Source organism: Chroicocephalus ridibundus, chromosome 3 (assembly GCF_963924245.1).
Source record: "Chroicocephalus ridibundus chromosome 3, bChrRid1.1, whole genome shotgun sequence".
NCBI lineage: Eukaryota > Metazoa > Chordata > Aves > Charadriiformes > Laridae > Chroicocephalus > Chroicocephalus ridibundus.
The window spans coordinates 18,540,665-18,560,656 of NC_086286.1; the positions used below are offsets into that span (position 1 = coordinate 18,540,665).

Here is a 19,992-nt window from a genome sequence, read left to right on the forward strand (position 1 = left end):
GTGCTGGTAACGGGGTCCATCGACAGCCCCACATGCAGCCAGGGGAGGAACCAGGTCCAGGGCCCAACCAGTCAGAGCAGCAGAAGATAGGGCTACAACACAGGTCCAAGGTACACCCAAAAGATGGGGCCAGAGACAGGCACCCCTACAGCATAACCCAGGCCAGGTCTGGGAGCTCAGGGCTGAGCTACCTGGAGCTCCTGAGCCACGGGCAGAGGGTGTGAGTGGAGGTTCCAGGTGAGGCCACTCAGTGCCATTAAGGCCTATCAATGCCCTCAGGGTCCTGGCAGAGATTGACACGAGAGCAGAGACGTTACTGGGAATTATCCGGGAGACGGGGGATTCGAGGCAGTTGTAGCAAGGCGGTTTGGGCACCAAACACTAGATGCCAAGTCATGGAGGGTGACTGCCATCAAGTAGAATGGGAAGGAAGAAAGGCAAAGATATTTAAGAGAAATTTTTTTTTGGGAAGTGGCCCCCAACACAGCCACGGAAGAAAGCTGTATGAGGATAGAGGTGACATGGAAGGAAAGGGTCGTTACTGTTCTCAGGAGGATGGTAAAACTGGTAATGATGAAGAGCAAAGGGGCGAGATAGTGTAATGGTCAGGAAGGTGGTGCAGGGACCATATCAGTGTTCTTCTTCCACCAGCATTATCAGCAGCCAAGTTCAGAGTTTTATTGTGAGACTGTTGTTGAGTTATTGGAAGCAAAAAATACCCACGAATTTCATGCATAACAAAACAAGGCTCTTAGTCTTGCCTAATCCAGCGAGGACTGCAAGAATTGTCTTGACCTTTCTAAAGCAGTTCGTTGCTAGTCTCGAATGACGTTCAAGATGGTGTCAGATTATGAAAAAAAAAAAAAAAAAATCTTTCTACGGGGGTCAGAAACTGAAAATGGCAGTATATTTAAACATGTTCAGCTCTCTTTTAATCTTGATGTAGTAAGGCATATTGGACAAGGTACCGGCTGACTGGAGTTTGGCTTTCTACTCTCCACTATGTCATTAGCCTGTGCTGTTTATGACCTACTTCTGTTTATCTCAGTGCCCCTCATGTAAACTGGAAATATATACGCCTGTCTTCATTATAGGGTAATCTGTAGTCTGGTTATAGGAGTAAAAATCATTTATAATCATAAGATTAGTACTGGCATGCTGTAGTCACAATAGCTACTGAAAGGCCATGCCTACTTAATAAGCTGCTTAACTAACTGGGTATTTTGGGCTACATTTATACAAAGAGACTGTAGATGTAAAGCGTAGATATAATAATTAGGAAGACCATAATTGTCTAAATAACCCAACTGCTCTTGCTTCTTGCAGGAAGCTTGATGTGTTCCTTGTATCAGTGGAGACTGCAATTCACTGAAGGGATGCTCGAAAATCTGTGCAGTTATAAAAAGAAATGGCTGAGCCAAATATTTTGTAAAAACAAAGTAAGATTTGAAAAGAGAGACCCTGAATTAAATGAGGCAACCCATTATGTGTGTGGCTGGAGTCTATGGTGTAGGGAGGGAGCCAGACTCCTGCATTTATTTAAGTCTGCTTACTATATAATTCAGGGTAGTGAGGTGAACTAAGGATGAAGCATTAGCTTCAGCATAGAATTTTTATTCTGATCACTGGAGCCTAAAGTTATTAAAAGAACAAACACAATGATGACATCCAAGGGGACTGGCACACATATAAATCTGGATATGCTCCCTATTTCTCGCAAAGCATATGTATGGATCTGTGTACCGCCTGCTTTTTATATTAACTAGGTTTGCTGCAGCTGTTGCTCTGAAAAGGACCATTTAACACTCTGGGGAAAGAGAAGCTGCAGAAATCCTCAAATTAGTATCTATTAAGAAAAATACATTTTAAATAAATTGCTTGTTTCTGTGGTTAAAACTCTTGTCCCTTGAATAAGAACGAAGAACTATCGCTTTGCTAGTTCTAGACCTTTCCTAGCTTGCAGCTAATCGACTTACAGTGCCATAAAAGATTTAGTAGCAGCTTATTCTTCCTCTTCCTCTAGTCCTTCAAAATGATGAGAATCTATTTTCATGATAGGTAGGGATGTGAATACTTTCTGAAGAACAAAAGCCCATAGTCTTTACATTTAACTAGTATATGTGATTTTCAGATTGGCTTTTATGAAAATATTTTGAGCATCAGGTAGCTCAGCATCACCTATTATCTGTGCACACGAATGCCATAACTCTCAATCTTTCAACTGACTGATAGCGATGTGTATATGTTATACAAAGTGTATTAGATTTCATCTGACAGTCTCAACTTCAGTGTTGTCAATGCAGAGTACCTTATGGAGTCTGTGGTTTTTAGAGGTGTCAGCAGAAAAAAAAAACCAAACAGGTTCTTCCGGTCCAAAAGGATAGGCCACTAACCCTTGGGGAGGCTCTCCTAGTGTATTGCCAGCCTCCAAAACTGTCCTGCCATCCGTCTTCCTGGCATTGATGCCTTGTTCTTTTTTCAGGCTCTGCCCGCCCCCTTAGCCCTGCTGCCTGGGACTGAGGGTTCCCCCCTCTCTTCCCTCTTGTCCCTCTCCAGCTCCCAGTTTTAGCCTACTGGGAACCCTCTTGGCTTCTTCTTGTGTCTCCATTTCCTTCTTTCTTATCTTCTAGTGGTATCACCATCCAAACAGCTGTCAGTCAGCTTCCAGGCTAACATAGTTTTATATGTCACTACATGCCATCTCTGTACCTTTGCCAGGTGCTCCTGCTGTTCCCGCTCTGGTTTCTTCGGTTTCTCTTCTGCCCTCAGCTTCTTCCTCTTCTGCGTAAATTCACTGCCATATCCATAACTGAAAGGGAGTGACTTTCAGTAGTGCCCTAAGACACTATCTCTAATACCCACAGATTAAAGAAAGCCCCATGATCTGGGCAATCAGGGACTTGGTTCTCTCACTTTAATAATTCACAAGATTTTAGATTATTTTTTTTAAGGTAGAGACATTAAAAGTCTTGGAGGTATGATACAAAATAAAGCATAGATGTATTAAAGAAAGATTGTGTCAGACTAATCTGTTAATCTCCTGAGACAGCAGCTGGTTTCCCTGGGAAGGGAAATGCAGCAGATATCGTCCGTCTTGACTTTCATAAACTGCCACTGGGGAAAGTATATGTGAAGATTTGGATTAATAGAAGAATTACCGAATTGATAGGAAACTGGCTAGAGAGAAAACAAGATTGTATTGAAAAGGGAAGCACTGGGCCAGAGGGGACTTTACACACCGACGATTTTTTGATGATGCCACAAAAATTGAGTGCGTGCCAGTGAAATTTGTCATTGCCATTTTTTGGGAATATTTTTTTTTTTTTAGGGGGATAAATATGAAGGCTCTGTAGTGGCAGGACATTTTAATTGTAAATATTTCTGTCTCGCTTACTAGCTGTTCTTTGACTTTGCTCCTTGAGTTGGCTTGTTCCAATGCTGCGGCAGTCCGGCATCACTTCCTGGCCATTGGGAGGTCCTGGGATAGGACTGCACCGGGAAAATGAACACAGGAGGATTTTTAGTAGGGACAGCCCCACCGCTGGATTGTCTGCTGTTACAGTCCCACTCCTGACCAGCTGTTTGAACAGAACAAATTTTAAGGGAGTTTTTAGCCTGATTTGAGGAATTAAATGGAACACAATTATGAATCAATAAGAAAGGAAAAAAATATGCTTCTGCATCGTCTTAACCTACTACTGATTTTTCCAGTATTTTCAGTATGGACAGAATAACTCACAGGACAGAGAATTTTAAACGAGTAACTTAATTAAAAATCGTTTTGGTGTGATGACAATGCTTCATTATCAGTGCCCAACTGGATTTCTGCTTCCTTTCTATACTATTTTGTGGGTTTGTCTCATTCTTGGAGAATAAGAAGCCAGCTTTGTTTCATTTTTTTCTTCAGTGAATGCGTTCTCATGAAGGGAAACAACAGACTAAAGCCTGTGCTTAATGCTATCAGTAGCAGCAGAACATAGGAACATAAAGTCACTTTTCGATGTAGAAGGAAATCAGAAGTTCTCCTTCAGTCCAGCCTAGGACCAAAATCCATCAGGGTATTTTTTTCCAGTGGATATTTTCTGCTTGCTTTCTAAAAGCTTGGCTTGAGTGGAAGTGCTTTGCGTTGTGATCTGAAGCAAACGTGAAAGGCGCAATCGCAGTCCTCCGGTGGAAAACACCTGGTGAACCAGCAAGACCACCTCGTCTTCCTTTACCTCTCCCAGGCCTTTAGGTAAATAATGTCCCAGCTTTGCCAGGCTAACCAAGTACGTACCAGCAAGCAAAACGTACGCAGAGGAAAGGGCGAATAAAAAATGGATGGCTGCAATGAGGTCCCCATCTAAGAGGAAAGGTTTCACGGGTAGGTGCATATAGAGAAAAATCACTGTAGGGCACCAGAGCTGTCAGAGCATCCAGAAGCATCAGAGGATTTGTGGTGAGGAATCAAGTGCAAAAGCTGGAAATGGTGTCTGTCTGCTCTCCTGCTTTAAGTATGTGCCAGCTTTTTTAATCTCTCGTCTCTCAGTCTTCTCTAGTATGCACTTTATTTAAAAGTTTAATATTACAATATTCACACATTAATCCTATATCCAATTCTGCCTGTTCTTGTGAAAGTATAAAATCAATTTCTATAGCACAGCTGAAAAGCAAAAATTGTTGGGTTACCATACTGTTGTGTGCAATAAAAATATAGCATTATCTAGGGAAGTCTGTGGTTGATTAGAGCGTAAATACCAACCCCCCAACTCGTGCCTCTGAGTGTTTGATTCCTGCATCTTATAGAAACAAGGATCTCTGCTGAACAGTGTGACATTTCATTACTTTGGATTTGCTGTGATGAATAATATTATATGCTATTGGCCTAGGAGAAATATTACTATAGTAACTAGCTCATGAATCATTTTTTATGTTTTTTTTTTTTGCTATATTTCCTAAGGGATGCCTGTCTAGACTAAAAATGTTTAAACTAACCCGTGGTAATGGTAATTAATTTTTTCCAGAGTGCTAAAAATATGGGACAGATAAACAACAATACTTAGATACTGCTTTTTAAAAACACAGCAGGCCCATAACATTCTTGAAATTGTGGGAATATAGTTTTATTTGGCACTTTTTTATTGGTAGCTTTCTGTGTTGTTATTAATCCTGTTTGGTGACCTAAGGCTGGATTCCCACATCAACGATATTGCAACGCTAATGAAATCCTTAGACGTGTAATATATTAAATGTTACACATGAGGATGAAAACACAAGCGGGGTTGGTTGATTTAAATGAAAGTAATGAGCTCACTTATTCATTTAAATCAGTAAAAAGGAAAACTTGACATAAACGATATATTAATGTTTTATATTTTGGATTTGTACATATTTAATTCCTTATGATGATTCTTATGGGCCACCAGTCAACAAGCACGTGTCGGCAAACACAATCTTTATTACAGTGCCTTATCAGCATAAGGAATAGGAGGATGTGTAAGGTATGTGCCCATTTATTGAAGTATATATAGACCTTAATGTACATTTATTAAGCAAATTTTATATTTTAAATTCACTTAGAAACGTGAAATATTATCTGTAACAAGGGCATTGAAGAAGTAATTCATTCTCACCTACTTCTTTTTTCACAGAATAAAAAAGAAAAACATAGTTTTGTATTTTTTTAATTCCTGGCAGAACTTGCAGCTTGAATAAAACCAGTCATTAAACTGAATTAGCTGAATAAATGGAAATGAAGAAAATATTCACCTTATATTGGCAGAAAGCTGAACAAAGTCTGGCTTCAGGATTTTGCTCATTTCTACCTAATGCTTGGTTTAACCCTCAGCATACAAATGTTATCATTTTCAATGGCTTTGTTCGAAAACTAAATATCCAGTTTAAATGTCGAGGAACTGGGAAGAGGTTGTGGGATTTCTTGGGCGGTAAGTTGGCTTCTATTCACCCTGAATCGTACCCCAGGATAGGCATGGTAACTTTCTGTAATAAAAACGTGGAAGAACTGAGGCTCTGTCAGCAGAACCACCGGCAGATTTACTTTCTGTGTTTTGTTTTTCCTCTCAGTGATGGGAGGTTCAGAGGATCACGCAGTAATATACGACATTTCATAAGGGTTCATAAATCACGCAGTCAGACTTGCTGGATTACAAAAGGCTGGAAGCAACAAGTGCTTCTTGCATTGTAAATGAAATGGCTTATTTACAAAGATGACATAGCTATATTAATTGCGAGAAGTTACGATTAAAGGGACAGGCCTATGCTGTTTAAGATGTTAATTAGAAGAAACTGACACTCGAGAAGAAACAAATGCATCTTTTCAGTTTGCTGTGGGTTTACTGAAGTGCTCCGCTGGTTGTATTCTTAAAGCATCTCACTTTTCCAGCAATTGTAAGTGGGTTTTCCTCAAGCGTTAGGCTAATGTTGAGGTAATCAAGGTTCACATTCAAAATTAAAAACGGTGATCAGCTCCACGGGTAGAAAATTGAGCTTGTTCCCTGCTGTATGACGCTGGCCGGGCACCGGCTGGGGTGTGCTGTCATCCCCGAGTGCCGAACGGCAGTTGGAGTAACTAATTGGAGGCAGGACCCCTGAAATAAAGGTGCTGTTATTACACCCGCAGTCATCTGTGCAGGGCCCTAGAAGCTGCCCTGCTGACGCTGCGGCTTTTCCCCCTTTCTCCCTGGTGAGGTTCCCAGGCAGAAGCAGCTCCAGCGGGGCTCCTGGAGGGACCCTTTTGCCCCACCAGGGTCCTGCTTACGCCTCCTCACGTTCCCCCTGCTGTGCCCTCTCGGGGGGGAGCAGCGATCCTTAGGCTTTCCAGGGAGATGTCAGTTTGATTTAGCACAGAAGTGCCCGGGGACTTGTCGTGCCCGAGTGGGGATTTTAAGGTTGAGCTGACCACCGCTCTCGGGAGCGTCTCTGAGTGACTGCTCCTTTCCAAGCGCACGCTGGGATGAGGAGAAAGGCAGGTGGCGAGCACAGTGGTGGGCAAGATTTGGCACCACGGAGGTCTCAATAGGAAGGCGCAAGGGCAGGTGGTGAGTTGGCCTGGGGAGGGCTGGAGTGAAGGGGGATGAAGAACACAAGTGGAAGGCCGGGGTTGGGGGAGAGGAGGGCGTGAAATGGAAAGATTAAAAAAAAAATGGGAATTGCAAATGAGGCAAGCGTTCAGCTTTTTGAATGAGCAGTTGCCTCTCTTGGAGCCTGTTGCCCTTCATGCAGGGCTTGCATGCTCATTTTTTATTGCAGATGGGTGCTTTTGCTGCTCCCGAACTACATTGCACACTGATTTCCTTATTTTTCTGCTATGACGCTCTTGGGTTATATGAAGGAGAATTAAGCTTAATGGTGTTCTTGATTTTATAGATCAGCTTGTGGTTTAAGCAAAGTACCCACCCCCTGGAGGTCTTATTTGCTGTTCTGTTGCTCCTACAAAGTAATTTGGACATCTCCCTTTCTTCCAGTGGGTTGTTAGGATCCCTGCATAAGGCTCAGCCGAGTGAGGAGGGATATCCAACAGCGCCGGGAGTTGGGAGATTGTTCTGCAAGGGTAGCAAGGGAGGTTGTGATTCACATCTTAAACAGGGCAGGGTTTTACAAAGCTGCCGAAGTCTCAGGGCAGATTAAGCATTAGCGACCCTTTAGGGATTAAGGAGAGTTTAGATTTTAGCAGGCATTTCACTAATGAAATCACAGGCTTATAATTTCATTTCACTTCCAAGGCTAGATGCTAATCGAAGCACATCCTTCCTTTTCTTGTTGCAGGGGTATGCGGATGGTTCAATTAACATCATCAACAACAAGGAAGCATAAACAGCCAAAGGCACACGATGCTGTGCCTGGGCGGCTTTCACAGAAGCAGGGCAGAAACTCTTAAAGGGATGAAAATGACTTTTCCTTTGTACGAGACAAGCAAGCCCTCGGCGTGTTTGCACTTGTGGCCCTTCTGCTTTAGTCCTAATTCGGCTTTTTACCGAGACCTGGCCTAAATTAAACTGCTCCTGCAGTGTTTACAGTCTCCTGATGAAGTGTGCGTGCAGGCACTCTGGTCCTGCCACAGGCTGCAAAGCCTCTGCCTCCCTCCACCCCCGACTGAGGTAGGGTGGGCTTGCTGATTTAGTGACCCCAAATACAGGTGTTGCTCTACGAGACGTCCATTCTCCATCGTACTGAAGGCAAATACCGGAAATACTCTCTATCTTCAATAGTATTACACATTATATGCCACTTTTCCTTCACTCTGTGCGTGTAACACTGAACTTAGAGTGCTGTCTCTGTTCAAGAATGAGGGCAGCCATTGCTGAGCTGACATGTATCAGCAGTTTGTCAGGGAAATGCTATACAGCAGTTTTAGAGGCAGAGAGGTCCATCGAATCTAGATTAGAAATCACCTCACCAGCACCATGAATTTACATGGAGCTGTAAGATATGGAGGGGAGGGAAGAGGGTAACAAGGAAAACAAAAGAGGAAACTGAGAAAAAGGAGTGGAGAAATAGAGAATGATGGGAAGAGCTGAGGGATTCTTCCTCCTGCCTTTTTTTGAGGCCTGTCTGAAGTTCAGTTGTGGCTATCATGATGTCTTGTTATCACAAATATGTGATTTTCCCCTGGCTTCCTGTATTTCAAGCTTTTCATTCGGGACAAGATGAATCATATGTCTGAGAATGTATAACGGAGAATTCTAGAAATACAGTCTGTTCAAATGAATTACAATGGTTCGTTTTAGACCCCAAGGAGAGCATTGCTTATTTTTCAGTCTACTGATTAATTTGACATCATTTTTATCTGACTGACAATAGCAAGTAATTCAGGTAAAATAAGAAGCCTTATAAACTGCTTCTGTTTTATCCAGGTTTAGAGCGTTGCTATTTTCTGATGACCTCCTGTTGGTCCGACAGTAGAAATACGGTAAATACCACAACCGAAATACATTCTGTATCAACGGCATGTATTGCTGGTGATGATGACCTTAGGTACTCATGAGCCTCACCAGAAGGTATTATTGCTCTTTATATTTTACAGAATATCACTTAAAGGTGCCATGAAAAGGAAAGTCTTCAAGGCGGATTCAGCAGTAATTGTGTAGTCTTTACTTTAGGGATTTAAAGCCATACAATAGCATCCCATAAAGTTGTTGCTAGTGTTGATTATGATGATGGCTGCTGACCTTACTAAATTTTTACTATATAGGTAACTTGAAAATTTACTGCTTTATTTGGCAAATGCATTGTACAGTTTTTACTAGTAGGTCCTGGTGATCCCCCCCCCCCTTTTCCTCTTTGTAACCATGAGAAAAAGTCCAGCAGTCAAAGTAAAATTTCATTCTTTTCCCCAAAGACTCATTGAAGGGTTTATAAAGAAACCGAATCCATTGTAGTTCTAAGTTATTTTTTGTCTTATTTGATATACTCTTTCCTGCAGGATAACACCTTTCTATTATAACCAAAAGATTGGCTTTCCCATTTATGTAACTTTTATGGTTCTTTCCAAAAACTTATCTGGTGGCTCTGGCTGAAAACTGTTTTGGCTGGTTTCATCAGGTTCTAAAGGGACCAAAGCAAAAGACATCCCATCTGTAATGTGAGATTACTCCTGCCATTATAAAAATACTATATCACAACTTTGAGTGGCTGCTTTTAAATGCAGAGCTTTGAAAAAGGAAAGAAACTAAAGACTGTGAGAAGAAAAGACTTAATGTACCAAGCTGTGTTTTATTTGAGACATGTATTTCCTCATTTTTGACAGGATAGGGTGGAGTTTAACTAAACGAGACTATATGAAAAGGATTATTATGTAAAGGGTCCAATTCTGATCTCATTAAGGACCACTGGAAGATGGCAGTTCTCAGGGATGTTTCAGCATTGTTGTTCTTGAATATCATACCAGAACCGTTGTTCTTAAATTGAAAACTTTCAGTGATGGACTTAGCTGTCAGCTGAATAAGCTGTTGAGATACTTGGGCACAGAGGCAGGTCTCGCCGTAGCTCCCTCGCACATGACCTTGACTCCTCCTCAGCCAAAGAGCAGGAAGAGGTGGCATGGCGCTGGCTTCACTGCTCTGTGCCCGCATCATACACGTCTTCAAAAAGAAGTTTACCACACAAGTGACTTCCACTGATTTTAGTAGGACCAAGATTTGGGCCAAGTCTATTGTTGATATTTTTGGAGACAAGATGGGGCTGGGGTTTTGTTTACTTTGCCTTTATGGTCTTACCAAGAGAAGTTACCATATGGCGTGTGTAATCCACCTAACTAGCTGTTCCCTCAGGCTTTGTCCTTCTTCCTTGCTTCAGGAACAAGCAATGGAAATGCTGCATGGAAGCAGTGATCCTGTGCTGATTCCGTGTGTCATCTCTTATTCAGCAGCTGAATAACAGCTGGCTCCTGGCTCTGTAGAAACTAGAGGGTACATAATTCAATTTTTCCATTCGTGTTCCAGTTCCTTCTTGGGAACTCCCCTTGGGGATAGATTTGTCTGCTCGGAAACTGCACTCGAGAAAAAGCACCTAAGAGATGAACCTACTGGAAAACGATCCCTGGGAGGAACGAAAATCTTTGCTTGTGAGAGGTCACCAGAAAAGTGACAGTAGGGTCACAGAATTAGGCTGCACTAGGGGAAAAAAAACGTTCCTGCCTTCTGTATTGGGTTTTGTCCTGACAATCCCAAAATCTCTAACTTTGCGTATTTGACTTAATGAAAACTGAGAACTGAGCTTGGCTTATTTTTTTTAACCTGGCAAATTGTATGTGACCTCAGCACCTTTTTTTTTTATTTTATTGTTGCAGAGGCATAGTAGTAGGCAGGTGTGTACTTTTCCCTGATGCAGCTAGTAAGAAAAGACACATATTTCAAGGTGGGTTATAATATTCCGTGCCTGACTGCAAATTCAGCGATCACCGAAGTAACAAAATTGAGCTAAATGTCATGTTATCCCTTGGTTTAATGGAAGATAATTAAGATCATCACTGACTTTATTGAAGGATGTGGGTTTGGTGCCTGAAGCATAAGAAGCTTCTTTTTAACCTCTGGTAAAAACGGACAGCCCTTCTCTATTATTAAGTATTGCCTACAGTGTGTAATTCCATGAACGTAATGACTGTATTTCTCCTTGTTCGTCGTGTTAGCAAATAATAGAGAGTCTTGGGCAATTGGCGCTGGAGGTCTTGAGCCACGCGGCAGATGAGCGGGTGTGAAGTTCAGAGATTTGTTTGACTTGGCTACTGCTCTGGCCCTTCAGTTCTCCTGATAAACTTCAGTGGATGGAGGAGTAAAACCACGTTAAGAGCAGATGCTCTGCTGCTCTTGTGCTGCTTCAGCAAAGAGAGGGGACGCTAGTGAAGCCTCTTTCGGTGAAGAACCCCAGGTATCGGAGCGCTGCAGAGGGGCAGAGGCTGGGTGTAGGTGATGGTCCCCTCCGACACGCGTGGCAGTTGGGTATGTGGGCTGGGTTCTGCCCATCAGGGCACCTGCTGGAAATTGTAGCCTGGTTGGGGAGTTCAGTGCAGTGACCCAGACGCACCTAAAATCAGCCGTGTATGGAGTCAGGAAGGCGCAGTCCTCTCCGGTGAGCCGGCAGCGTGCCCTGCCTCTGCTAGCAGGAGCAGGTGATGGCACATACAACGCAGTGGCCTGCCATGTGCTTCTTGTGTTCTCCAGTAGCAGCCTTCAGCCAGGGGACTGGAGGGAGAAATTCAATGTTCAAAAGCATTGAGTGCTCTCCGTTGGGCTGCCGCAGTGTCCCACCAAGGCCTTTGGTGGAGGGAATGATTTGGCCTCAGGAAACAGAGATTTGTTTTGAAAAGTCTTCTACTGTAGTATCTCCCTTGTCTCTGACTGTACCACAGAGGCACTTCATCCTTATCCTGCAGGAAGTAGCTGAGGCTCTCCGATACTATGCTTTTAAAATCAAAACATTAAAGCTACAGTGCGATGATTTTCAAATTTTCCAGGCATCCCTCCCACTGGCATTAATTGTCCCCTTGCTGTTCCTGTTGCAAAGCTATTTGCTCTTTGAGTATGCGGTACTTGTTCAGTGCTGCAGTAAAGCTTTGTTGCTTTGCAGTAAAAAAAGCTTCAGTTTACGCAAATGACATTGAAATGCGTTTGATAAAGTGATAAACAGTCACATTTTATGATTGCAACTGTTGGGTTTTTGTTTGTTATTTTACAGTTAATTTTGTGGAAGTAAAGGGCTTTGCAAACTCCCTTCGGGTGTCAGTGCAGTAATACAGCTCTCCCGTAACGGTGTTCTAAGAATTTGGTAGGGACACCAAGCCAATGTGGTAGGGGGATCACATACATCCAACATCAAGGCATCCCTTTTCCCAGTGGTAGAGCTCCCTCCCAGCTCGAAATCTCCCTGTACCCAGCAGCTCATTGTCTGTTTTAGTTCCCATGTCTTTGGATGGCAGTTACGTTTCATGCCCTTTTCTTTATTTCCTCTTCCTCTCTGCTTCTGACACATTATTGTTCTTTCCAGTGACTGTACCAGACCTCCAAAAGCCCGCAGTCGCCAAGAGTAATTACAGATACATTACTGTGCAGTCCCCACTGGTAGGTTGGGTCAAGTGCTTTATTTTTATGCAGGTCGGCTACCGAGGAGTGTGGTTGACTTCCCTTCCTCAGTAGCTGCACGACAAGACGGGAGTATTTCTGTCACCCAAGTATTTCTGGTGTAGCTGGAGGTTGGTCCTCTCCCAAGCCTGGAGTGCCCCATACCCAAGTAGGGCTGCTAGTGGTCGTTAATGGAAGAGATGAGGCCCCCATGAAGATCAGATGTCAAATGGAAAAGCATGATTACGGCTGCATGAGGAGTAAATGAACACAGTTTGATTGTGTCTTTGTCTGACATAGGGTTTGATGACCTAAATGCTTGTGCTGATCCTGGAGCTCCTGAACATGGATACAAGACACCCAGTGCAGGTGTCTTCTTTGAAAGTGTGGTAGTCCGGTTTCATTGCCAAGAAGGATACAGGCTTAATGGTACTTCAAAAAAACTTTGTGTGAGACACTTTAATGGCTCCCTGAGCTGGAAACCAAGTGATAAACCTGTGTGCCTACAAGAAGGTAAGTCAGTTTTCTTAAAGCAGTTCACCAGTGTCAGTTCTTCTCACTTGTCCGTGTACCATGTCTGTGTGTCTCAGCGTAAAACACAAAGGGCTGGAGTCTGTTTCACTGTGTCTTATTTGTTACATACTTTAGTTTCCCATCCATCCCATCCATAATCCCCATCTGTCAGTTAAATTTGTACTGTGAGAGGTTGTGTGCGCGCCCACGCACATGTGCTGAAAAGGACATAAAGAAATCTGAAGAAAAAAAGATAATACATTTCCCCTCTTAACTAGTTACAAATTGATGCAGAGAGAAAAAACAACCTCCAGTATAAGTAAACTGTAGCTATTTATTAAAACTGCCCACTTAATACTCCTTTTTGCAATATTTTACTAGGAAAATGTAATGAATCTCCTACTGTTCCTGCTCTTCAGGAGTTTTAAACAATCGTATTTTATGATGTGTGCACGATTCAAGTAGGAAAATCAAATATGCATGGACTGCAGAAGTTTAAAGGCAGAGCAGAAGTTTACTTTGAGATAGTTCAGGCTATTATGGCATAAGCAAATTTCTTGTATTGCGTTTTTGAAATTGCATTTGGCTTTAAATAATTAGGACGTTAAATTACTTTGTTCTTCTAGGAGTTAGATAGAGGCAGGGTTAATTTGAATATCATAAGTGTAAATTTTCACCAAAATACATCGAAGCAGCACAAACGATTTATTTCACCAAGTCTGTTGATATAACTTGTTCTTTTTGTCGATTCATTTCTGGTTAACAGAGGTATTGAAATCAACAGGCATGAAAAGCATTAGTTGAATCTGGTGCATGCATTTTAGCGTCACGACTTCTCCACTGAAGTCATTAGCCATTGCGTCATTCTCTTCAAGATGCCACAAGATAAGTTCGATTTCAGGATGCCTTCCATCATTTAATAGCAGCTAAATACATGGACTTCATTCAAAAGTAGTTGAAGACTTATGTGGCTCATAAACACACTTCCTACGTAGGCTCATGCATCACTCAGTGTGTATAAAAACTGCAAGTACTTGTTTATGCTGCGGGGTGGGTGGGTATGAGAATCCTGGACCAGGACAGGGGTGGAGGAAGGGACGTGCCACCACAGGAGCAAGCAGGGCCTGGGAGGACCACGCTCAGGAGGTACACATGAAGGGAACAACCCTGACCAGTGTCCTCTGTGAAAGTGGTACGTGAGAGCGGAGGTGGAGGGAGTAGCCAGAGTCAGCCGGTAAGTAGTCCGTGGTCTTTCAGGTAGCTGCCCTGATGGCGGGAGAGGTCTTGGCAAAATTGGGACTCCTGGCCGTGTGTGAGGCTACAGAGCTGTGAGGGGCACAGTGGTGAGCTGTCTCGGGGTACGCACTGAGACGGCAGCTGGTGTGTAGAACATAAAGGCAATGGGGGACAATAACACCCGGTCATAATGGTGGCATGGGTCAGCTTCCGAGAAGTAACCTGATGCCTTTAAAAATAATGTTTATATGAAAATCATGCCCTCTCCTTTTACAGCCAGCTTTCGTAAATGCCCTCGTCTCTCTCATCTCATGGTTATTTAAGAAAAAAATATGTGTAGCGTGACAGCAGCATATGTTTACACTGGGTATTTGAACTACCAAAAAAATGCTATAATGCTTGGAAAATCCCTTTTCTTAACGGCTACAGGTAGCTTCTAGGAATTTTGATGTGCATCTTTGAAATAGTACCTGTGTCATCCACAGCATTTGTTAAAATAAGCTTTAACGTGTTTTATTGAATATTCAAACCTCTTCTCAGCCCCTCGCCCCCCCACCCCCACAGTCCAGTGAAAATCTGTGGAGGAAGTTTCTGATCACAGTGCCGTCAACAGCAAAACTGGCACTGGTGTCACTGTCATCAACACTCGAGCCAGGTGTTTTCAAAAAAAGAAAGAAATTGGAAGATGAGAATGCGATGGATGATGTGACAACAGTTGCTTAAGAGATAATCATTACTTTACAGCACAGAACACTTAAAAAGGATTGCTAGCCAATGCTCTGATCAAGCAAAGCACTTAAGCTTGAGCATAACTGTAATTATGTGATTAGTCTTGTTAAAGTTCTGTGCTCAAAATTAGGCATACGTAAAAATGCTTTTTATTATTTAGACTGAAGAGTAGGACCCTGATTTAGGATTTAGTGAAGCAAGTGCTTAAGTACTTTCCTGATTTACGGTATAATAATATCCCAGGTATTATTAAAACTATCCTAGGGTTTAGCAATAGGAAAAAAGAATTAGATGACAGAATTAATTCTATTCCAATGCGCAATACAACCACTGATTCAGAAGAAATACTAAGCAAAGGTTCCGTGGCAATCCGTGAGACCTTAGCATTTGCTTTAGTGCTTTTTAGAGCGATCCCTTCATGTACTGGGAGCAGAATCATGAGGGAGGGGCACGACAGGGAGGCGGGCAGTGTCGGAACGTGGCACATCTGGAGAACAGTTAAGGAAGAATTATAACAGCGTTTGTAATTCTCAGCTATCCGATGACATGCATAAAAGTCCTCATTGCAGAAATTCTGTAACGATATAGGAAAAGAAATTTGAAGTGTGTAGCAACTACTGGAGGAGTAAGAAGTTAATGTTTTACTGTTCATCGTTAGCTATCACAAGGCGAAATAAACTTTATATTGCGTTTGCCCGTTTAAGTCAGGGGCTGACTGCCGTGTGTGCTGTGGTACGCTATACGCACCGCTCGTCCCAGTGTATGTACATGTCAGATATTGCCAGCTGAGCTTGAACAGTAAAAGCACTCAATACTTCGGAGTTAACTTTAAATTAATCTCATGAGTTCGGATTCAGCTAAGGATGGTTACATATAATTTTATGTCTATATGTTATATACGTTTAATTGTCCTTACGTGTTTACTAGAACAGTCTCTAATCAGGAACAAATGCTATTTACCAAAGGAAGTAAAGCACCCTGTTCAGAATGTAATTGATTTTAAAGCTAATACATTTGCCTGGAGCTCTTCATCCAACCAATTCGATTTTATTCGTCTGTCATTTCTCGTTAGGAGGCAGGAGATTTTAAGTGTCAGTACGAGAATGAAGTTACATGACTAGGTGCCCAATAAATGCCCTGTCAAAAATCTGTGTGCTTAGAGTTATGTTCTCATGTTGATCTACAGCATGTTGTGACTGTAACTTCCATCAATTTTAATACGGTTATGCGCACAAATACCAAAGCTTTAAGGTAGGAATTTTGTATTTACTGTTTAAGAGCAATATGTCATGTTTTTCACACTTTAATCTAATCTTCTCCCACTGTGATAATGTGGCTGCTGAGACTGTTGCCCTACTTGGAACAAATGCTACCTCTTTCCTATGAGATGGAATCTAAATTTACAGTCTATAAGGAGATGGCAACCAAGCGAAGAGCTGTGCATTTCTCTCCCAGTGCTTCTGCAGGCGGAGGCCTTGGAGGTGTCCTCAGTGCCTCATTCTCCCGCTGACAGGGATGATAAACCTGCAGTGAAAGTAGTATACTAGTACGTACTTCGGCCATAGTTTTCCTGTATGACATTTAGCACTCGTTTCTCTTTGCCTTTGTCCCTGGACCTATGAGATGACTGAAATATTTTTATTTCTTTCATCTCTTATCTGTCTTGTCCAGTGTTTTCTGATTCTTAAGCCTGGTTACAAGCACTGTATGATGTTTGTAACCTGCGCTTAGCAAAATGGTCATAGATCACAGAATGGCAGGGGTTGGAAGGGACCTCTGGAGATCATCTAGTCCAACCCTGCCAGAGCAGGGTCACCCAGAGCAGGTTGCACAGGAACGCATCCAGGCAGGTTTTGAATGTCTCCAGAGATGGAGACTCCACCACCTCTCTGGGCAGCCTGTTCCAGGGCTCTGCCACCCTCAAAGTAAAGAAGTTCCTCCTCATATTGAGATGGAACTTCCTAAGTTCAAGTTTGTGCCCATTACCTCTTGTCCTGTCACTGGACACCACTGAAAAGAGCCTGGCCCCATCGATCTTAGGCGAAGTCTCTGTGCATTGCTTTAATACAAGCAAAGACAAGGATTTAACACCAGTGAAAAACAAGAGACAATATATGTTTGCTTTTTAGAGGACAGGGTACAAGTGAGCTGTACCTGCATTCAATCCATTCTTCATGATGTTCCTTTCATCCTTCCTCCCTGTTCCTCTCCGTTCGAGCCTGTCAGTGTTGTGGCTAGATGTAGTCAAGGCTAATTCAGAGCCCGCTCCACAGTGAGATCCATGGGAGCACTGGACCTCTGCATTTGAGTTACATACAGACTAGTAAACAAAACGGTGCCAGAGCACGGGCCAGGGCACTGTTACTCAATTGCACATACTGTTACGGTGTTAGAAAGGTCCCTGACATGCTTTTGGCCAACGTCAAGTAGTACTCCCCAAACAATTCCTACGAGCACCTGCTGGACTAGCATGGACCAGGGACAATTTTTGGAGGGTAGGGGTTCACCTGCATAGACACAAGCTGTGCTAAGCCAGCTGGTACCCATGGATGGTGTGGCTGTCTCCATAGTGTCCAAGTCATGCCTTCCTTCTGTGTTGCCTTTACGGTCCAGATGGTCTTGGGAGGAGGGGGGGTGGTCCTCCTTCCCCATGGGCTGGAAGAAACAGTTCTGAGAAATGATGCATGGTTTGCACATAAACTAACTCACTATGACTATAGGGATTAACAAATTTTACTCTTCAGACCAGTCTTGTTTTGATGGGGGACACACTTGGTTTGCTAAAGCGAAGAACTCCTAATGTACAAAGCTGCATCTTCATGAAAGTTATGTCAAGATGAGCCCTTGCACCTTGCAGGCTGCTGGGCCTGCTGGCTGCACCCCACCTCTTCGTGCCTCCTCAAGATAAGGAATGTGTGTCCTAACTAGGGTGTTCTTTTGGCTGACCTGGTTTAAAATTCACAAAGGAGATAAGCAGATCATGTAAAACTTCCAGAAAGGAGTGTAGGTCATAGCCATTGCTGTTCAATGCTGGTTAAAGACCGCGTATTCCCTTAAATGGTTTAGCAGCTTGCACGGATTTGCTGAAAAGTACTTAGAGTAAAGCAGTTTATTTTCTAGGACAGGACATTTTTAAATCCAGTCACTTATTCTCAGCTTTTCCAAGCAGAATTTGTGCCAGCTGATCCAGTTGTTTGTGGAGACGTGGCTACTGCAATTTATGCCTGGCTAAGTGCTAAACAATACAAATTCAGCCAGCGGGAAAGCATTTGCTCACAAGGCGTCAGGAAAAAGAGCTGTTACACTGTGGTCCATTGGTCTTGTGTTTAGCCGGGGCTTGTAACAGGCCTGTTATCAAAGTCAGCCAGGATGTCGCAGGCGAAGGATGGTACAGTGAGCAACTTATCACTGCTCTCTGCCAGCATCTAGCCGATTAAAGTGATCCGATCTATAGCTGTTACTTGGAATAATGGGGATGAAGTCACCGCAATAGATCGTTGTTACAGAATCAATTTCCTCCGCTTTGACAGTGAAATCTCATCTTTTACTGCAGTGTATGTATACACACCTCTCATTTGTATAGCGACAGAAAGCTGTTATGCCAAGAGAGTGAGCTGTTCGTTGACGTTATCTTCTGGCATCCATCTCCGACCTCCTCCTGCGTGGCCACGGAGCAGGATCCCCATCCATCTCATCCCGTCCTCGGGGGTGCCCGGGGCAGCCTCTCGGTGACAGCATTCACGGCTTAGCATCAGGCATTTCCTATGGGGCACCCTCTGCTGTCTTCTCTGCTGATTAACTTGCCAGAGAGAAAATTGTCCGGTCTCCGACGCTGATGTCTGCAGCCTCATCACAGGCCGTTTTATAACCTTCTGTTGGGGTTGGGGTGCACATCATCATCCCAGGCTGGGGCATTTATAAACGAATAAATTCTAATAGTGTAGTCATTGCCCTTGTTGAGAGTCTTCTACAAGCACTTGACCTGCTGCTCAGGGCCTTAAAAATCATGCCCTCTAAAGGGCCTATGCCCTATAAAGGCATATGAACTCAGGCACATAAAATTACCTGCTTTAGGACAGAACCAATGAGATTCAAGTGAAGACATTCTCATAATGAACTCCGTGGAATGGAGCTGGGTAAACCCTTGTAAATGTACCTGATTTGTATCTGTCTCTGCTAAGACTGCAGTTTTTCTGTGTTCCTCATGCCATATCTGTATTTTATCTTTTTTTTCGTCCTGTCCTTAGTGCTGTCAAAGAGTCTGCCTTCGCGTGGGACTTCAGGATGGTCAGACTGTGCGGTGTAATTTGCACACATGATGAACGGAAGGACAAAATTAAAAACATTCTTCCTAAACTCTCTTAATTTTGTTTGTTTAAGAAAGTCTGGGGGAATGATCCATTATTGTAGCATGTCAGCTTCTACTACAGTACTTTGTAACTGATGGTTAACTAGGGAAAGGACGTATTTACTGAAATGCATGTATTTTCCAAACGGTTTAAGCAGAGCACTTACATTAACTGATGACTTTTGCTTAAGAGCTTGATTATTGAATAGCCAGCCATGTTTTTTTAATTAAGTTACTATTTTTTTTTTTCATGAAGTCACAGATTGCCTTGTTCCACATGTTGAAGATGCAGAGATTCATAACAAGACATACAGGACTGGCGATAAGTTAATAATCAGCTGTCATGAAGGATTCCAGATCCGTTATCCTGACTTAGACAACATGGTTTCAGTATGTCAAGACGATGGAACATGGGATAATCTGCCCATTTGTCAAGGTTTAGTACACCGGCACATCCTGTTTTATAGATCATGCACCTTGTGATAGTTTGCCAATATTTTTTTCGACAGCTGTGAGGATGTCAGTCATCTGATAAGCTCCACTGTACAGTATTTGAATAGTGCTGCTGCTAAGGTTTTATTTTGGTTTCTCCTCCCCATGGCTCACTGCAGG

General features: G+C 42.9%; 1 protein-coding gene across 3 annotated transcripts in view; it reads left to right on the forward strand.

Annotated features, from left to right (window-relative positions):
- Positions 1-19,992, forward strand: part of SUSD4 (sushi domain containing 4) — a 71,810-nt gene that overhangs the window by 28,566 nt on the left and 23,252 nt on the right. For all 3 annotated transcript variants that reach the window (XM_063328227.1, XM_063328228.1, XM_063328229.1), the window contains 2 exons: positions 12,855-13,067; positions 19,637-19,816. In XM_063328227.1, coding sequence (XP_063184297.1) covers positions 12,855-13,067; positions 19,637-19,816 — 393 coding nt within the window. The remainder of the gene's footprint in view (positions 1-12,854; positions 13,068-19,636; positions 19,817-19,992) is intronic.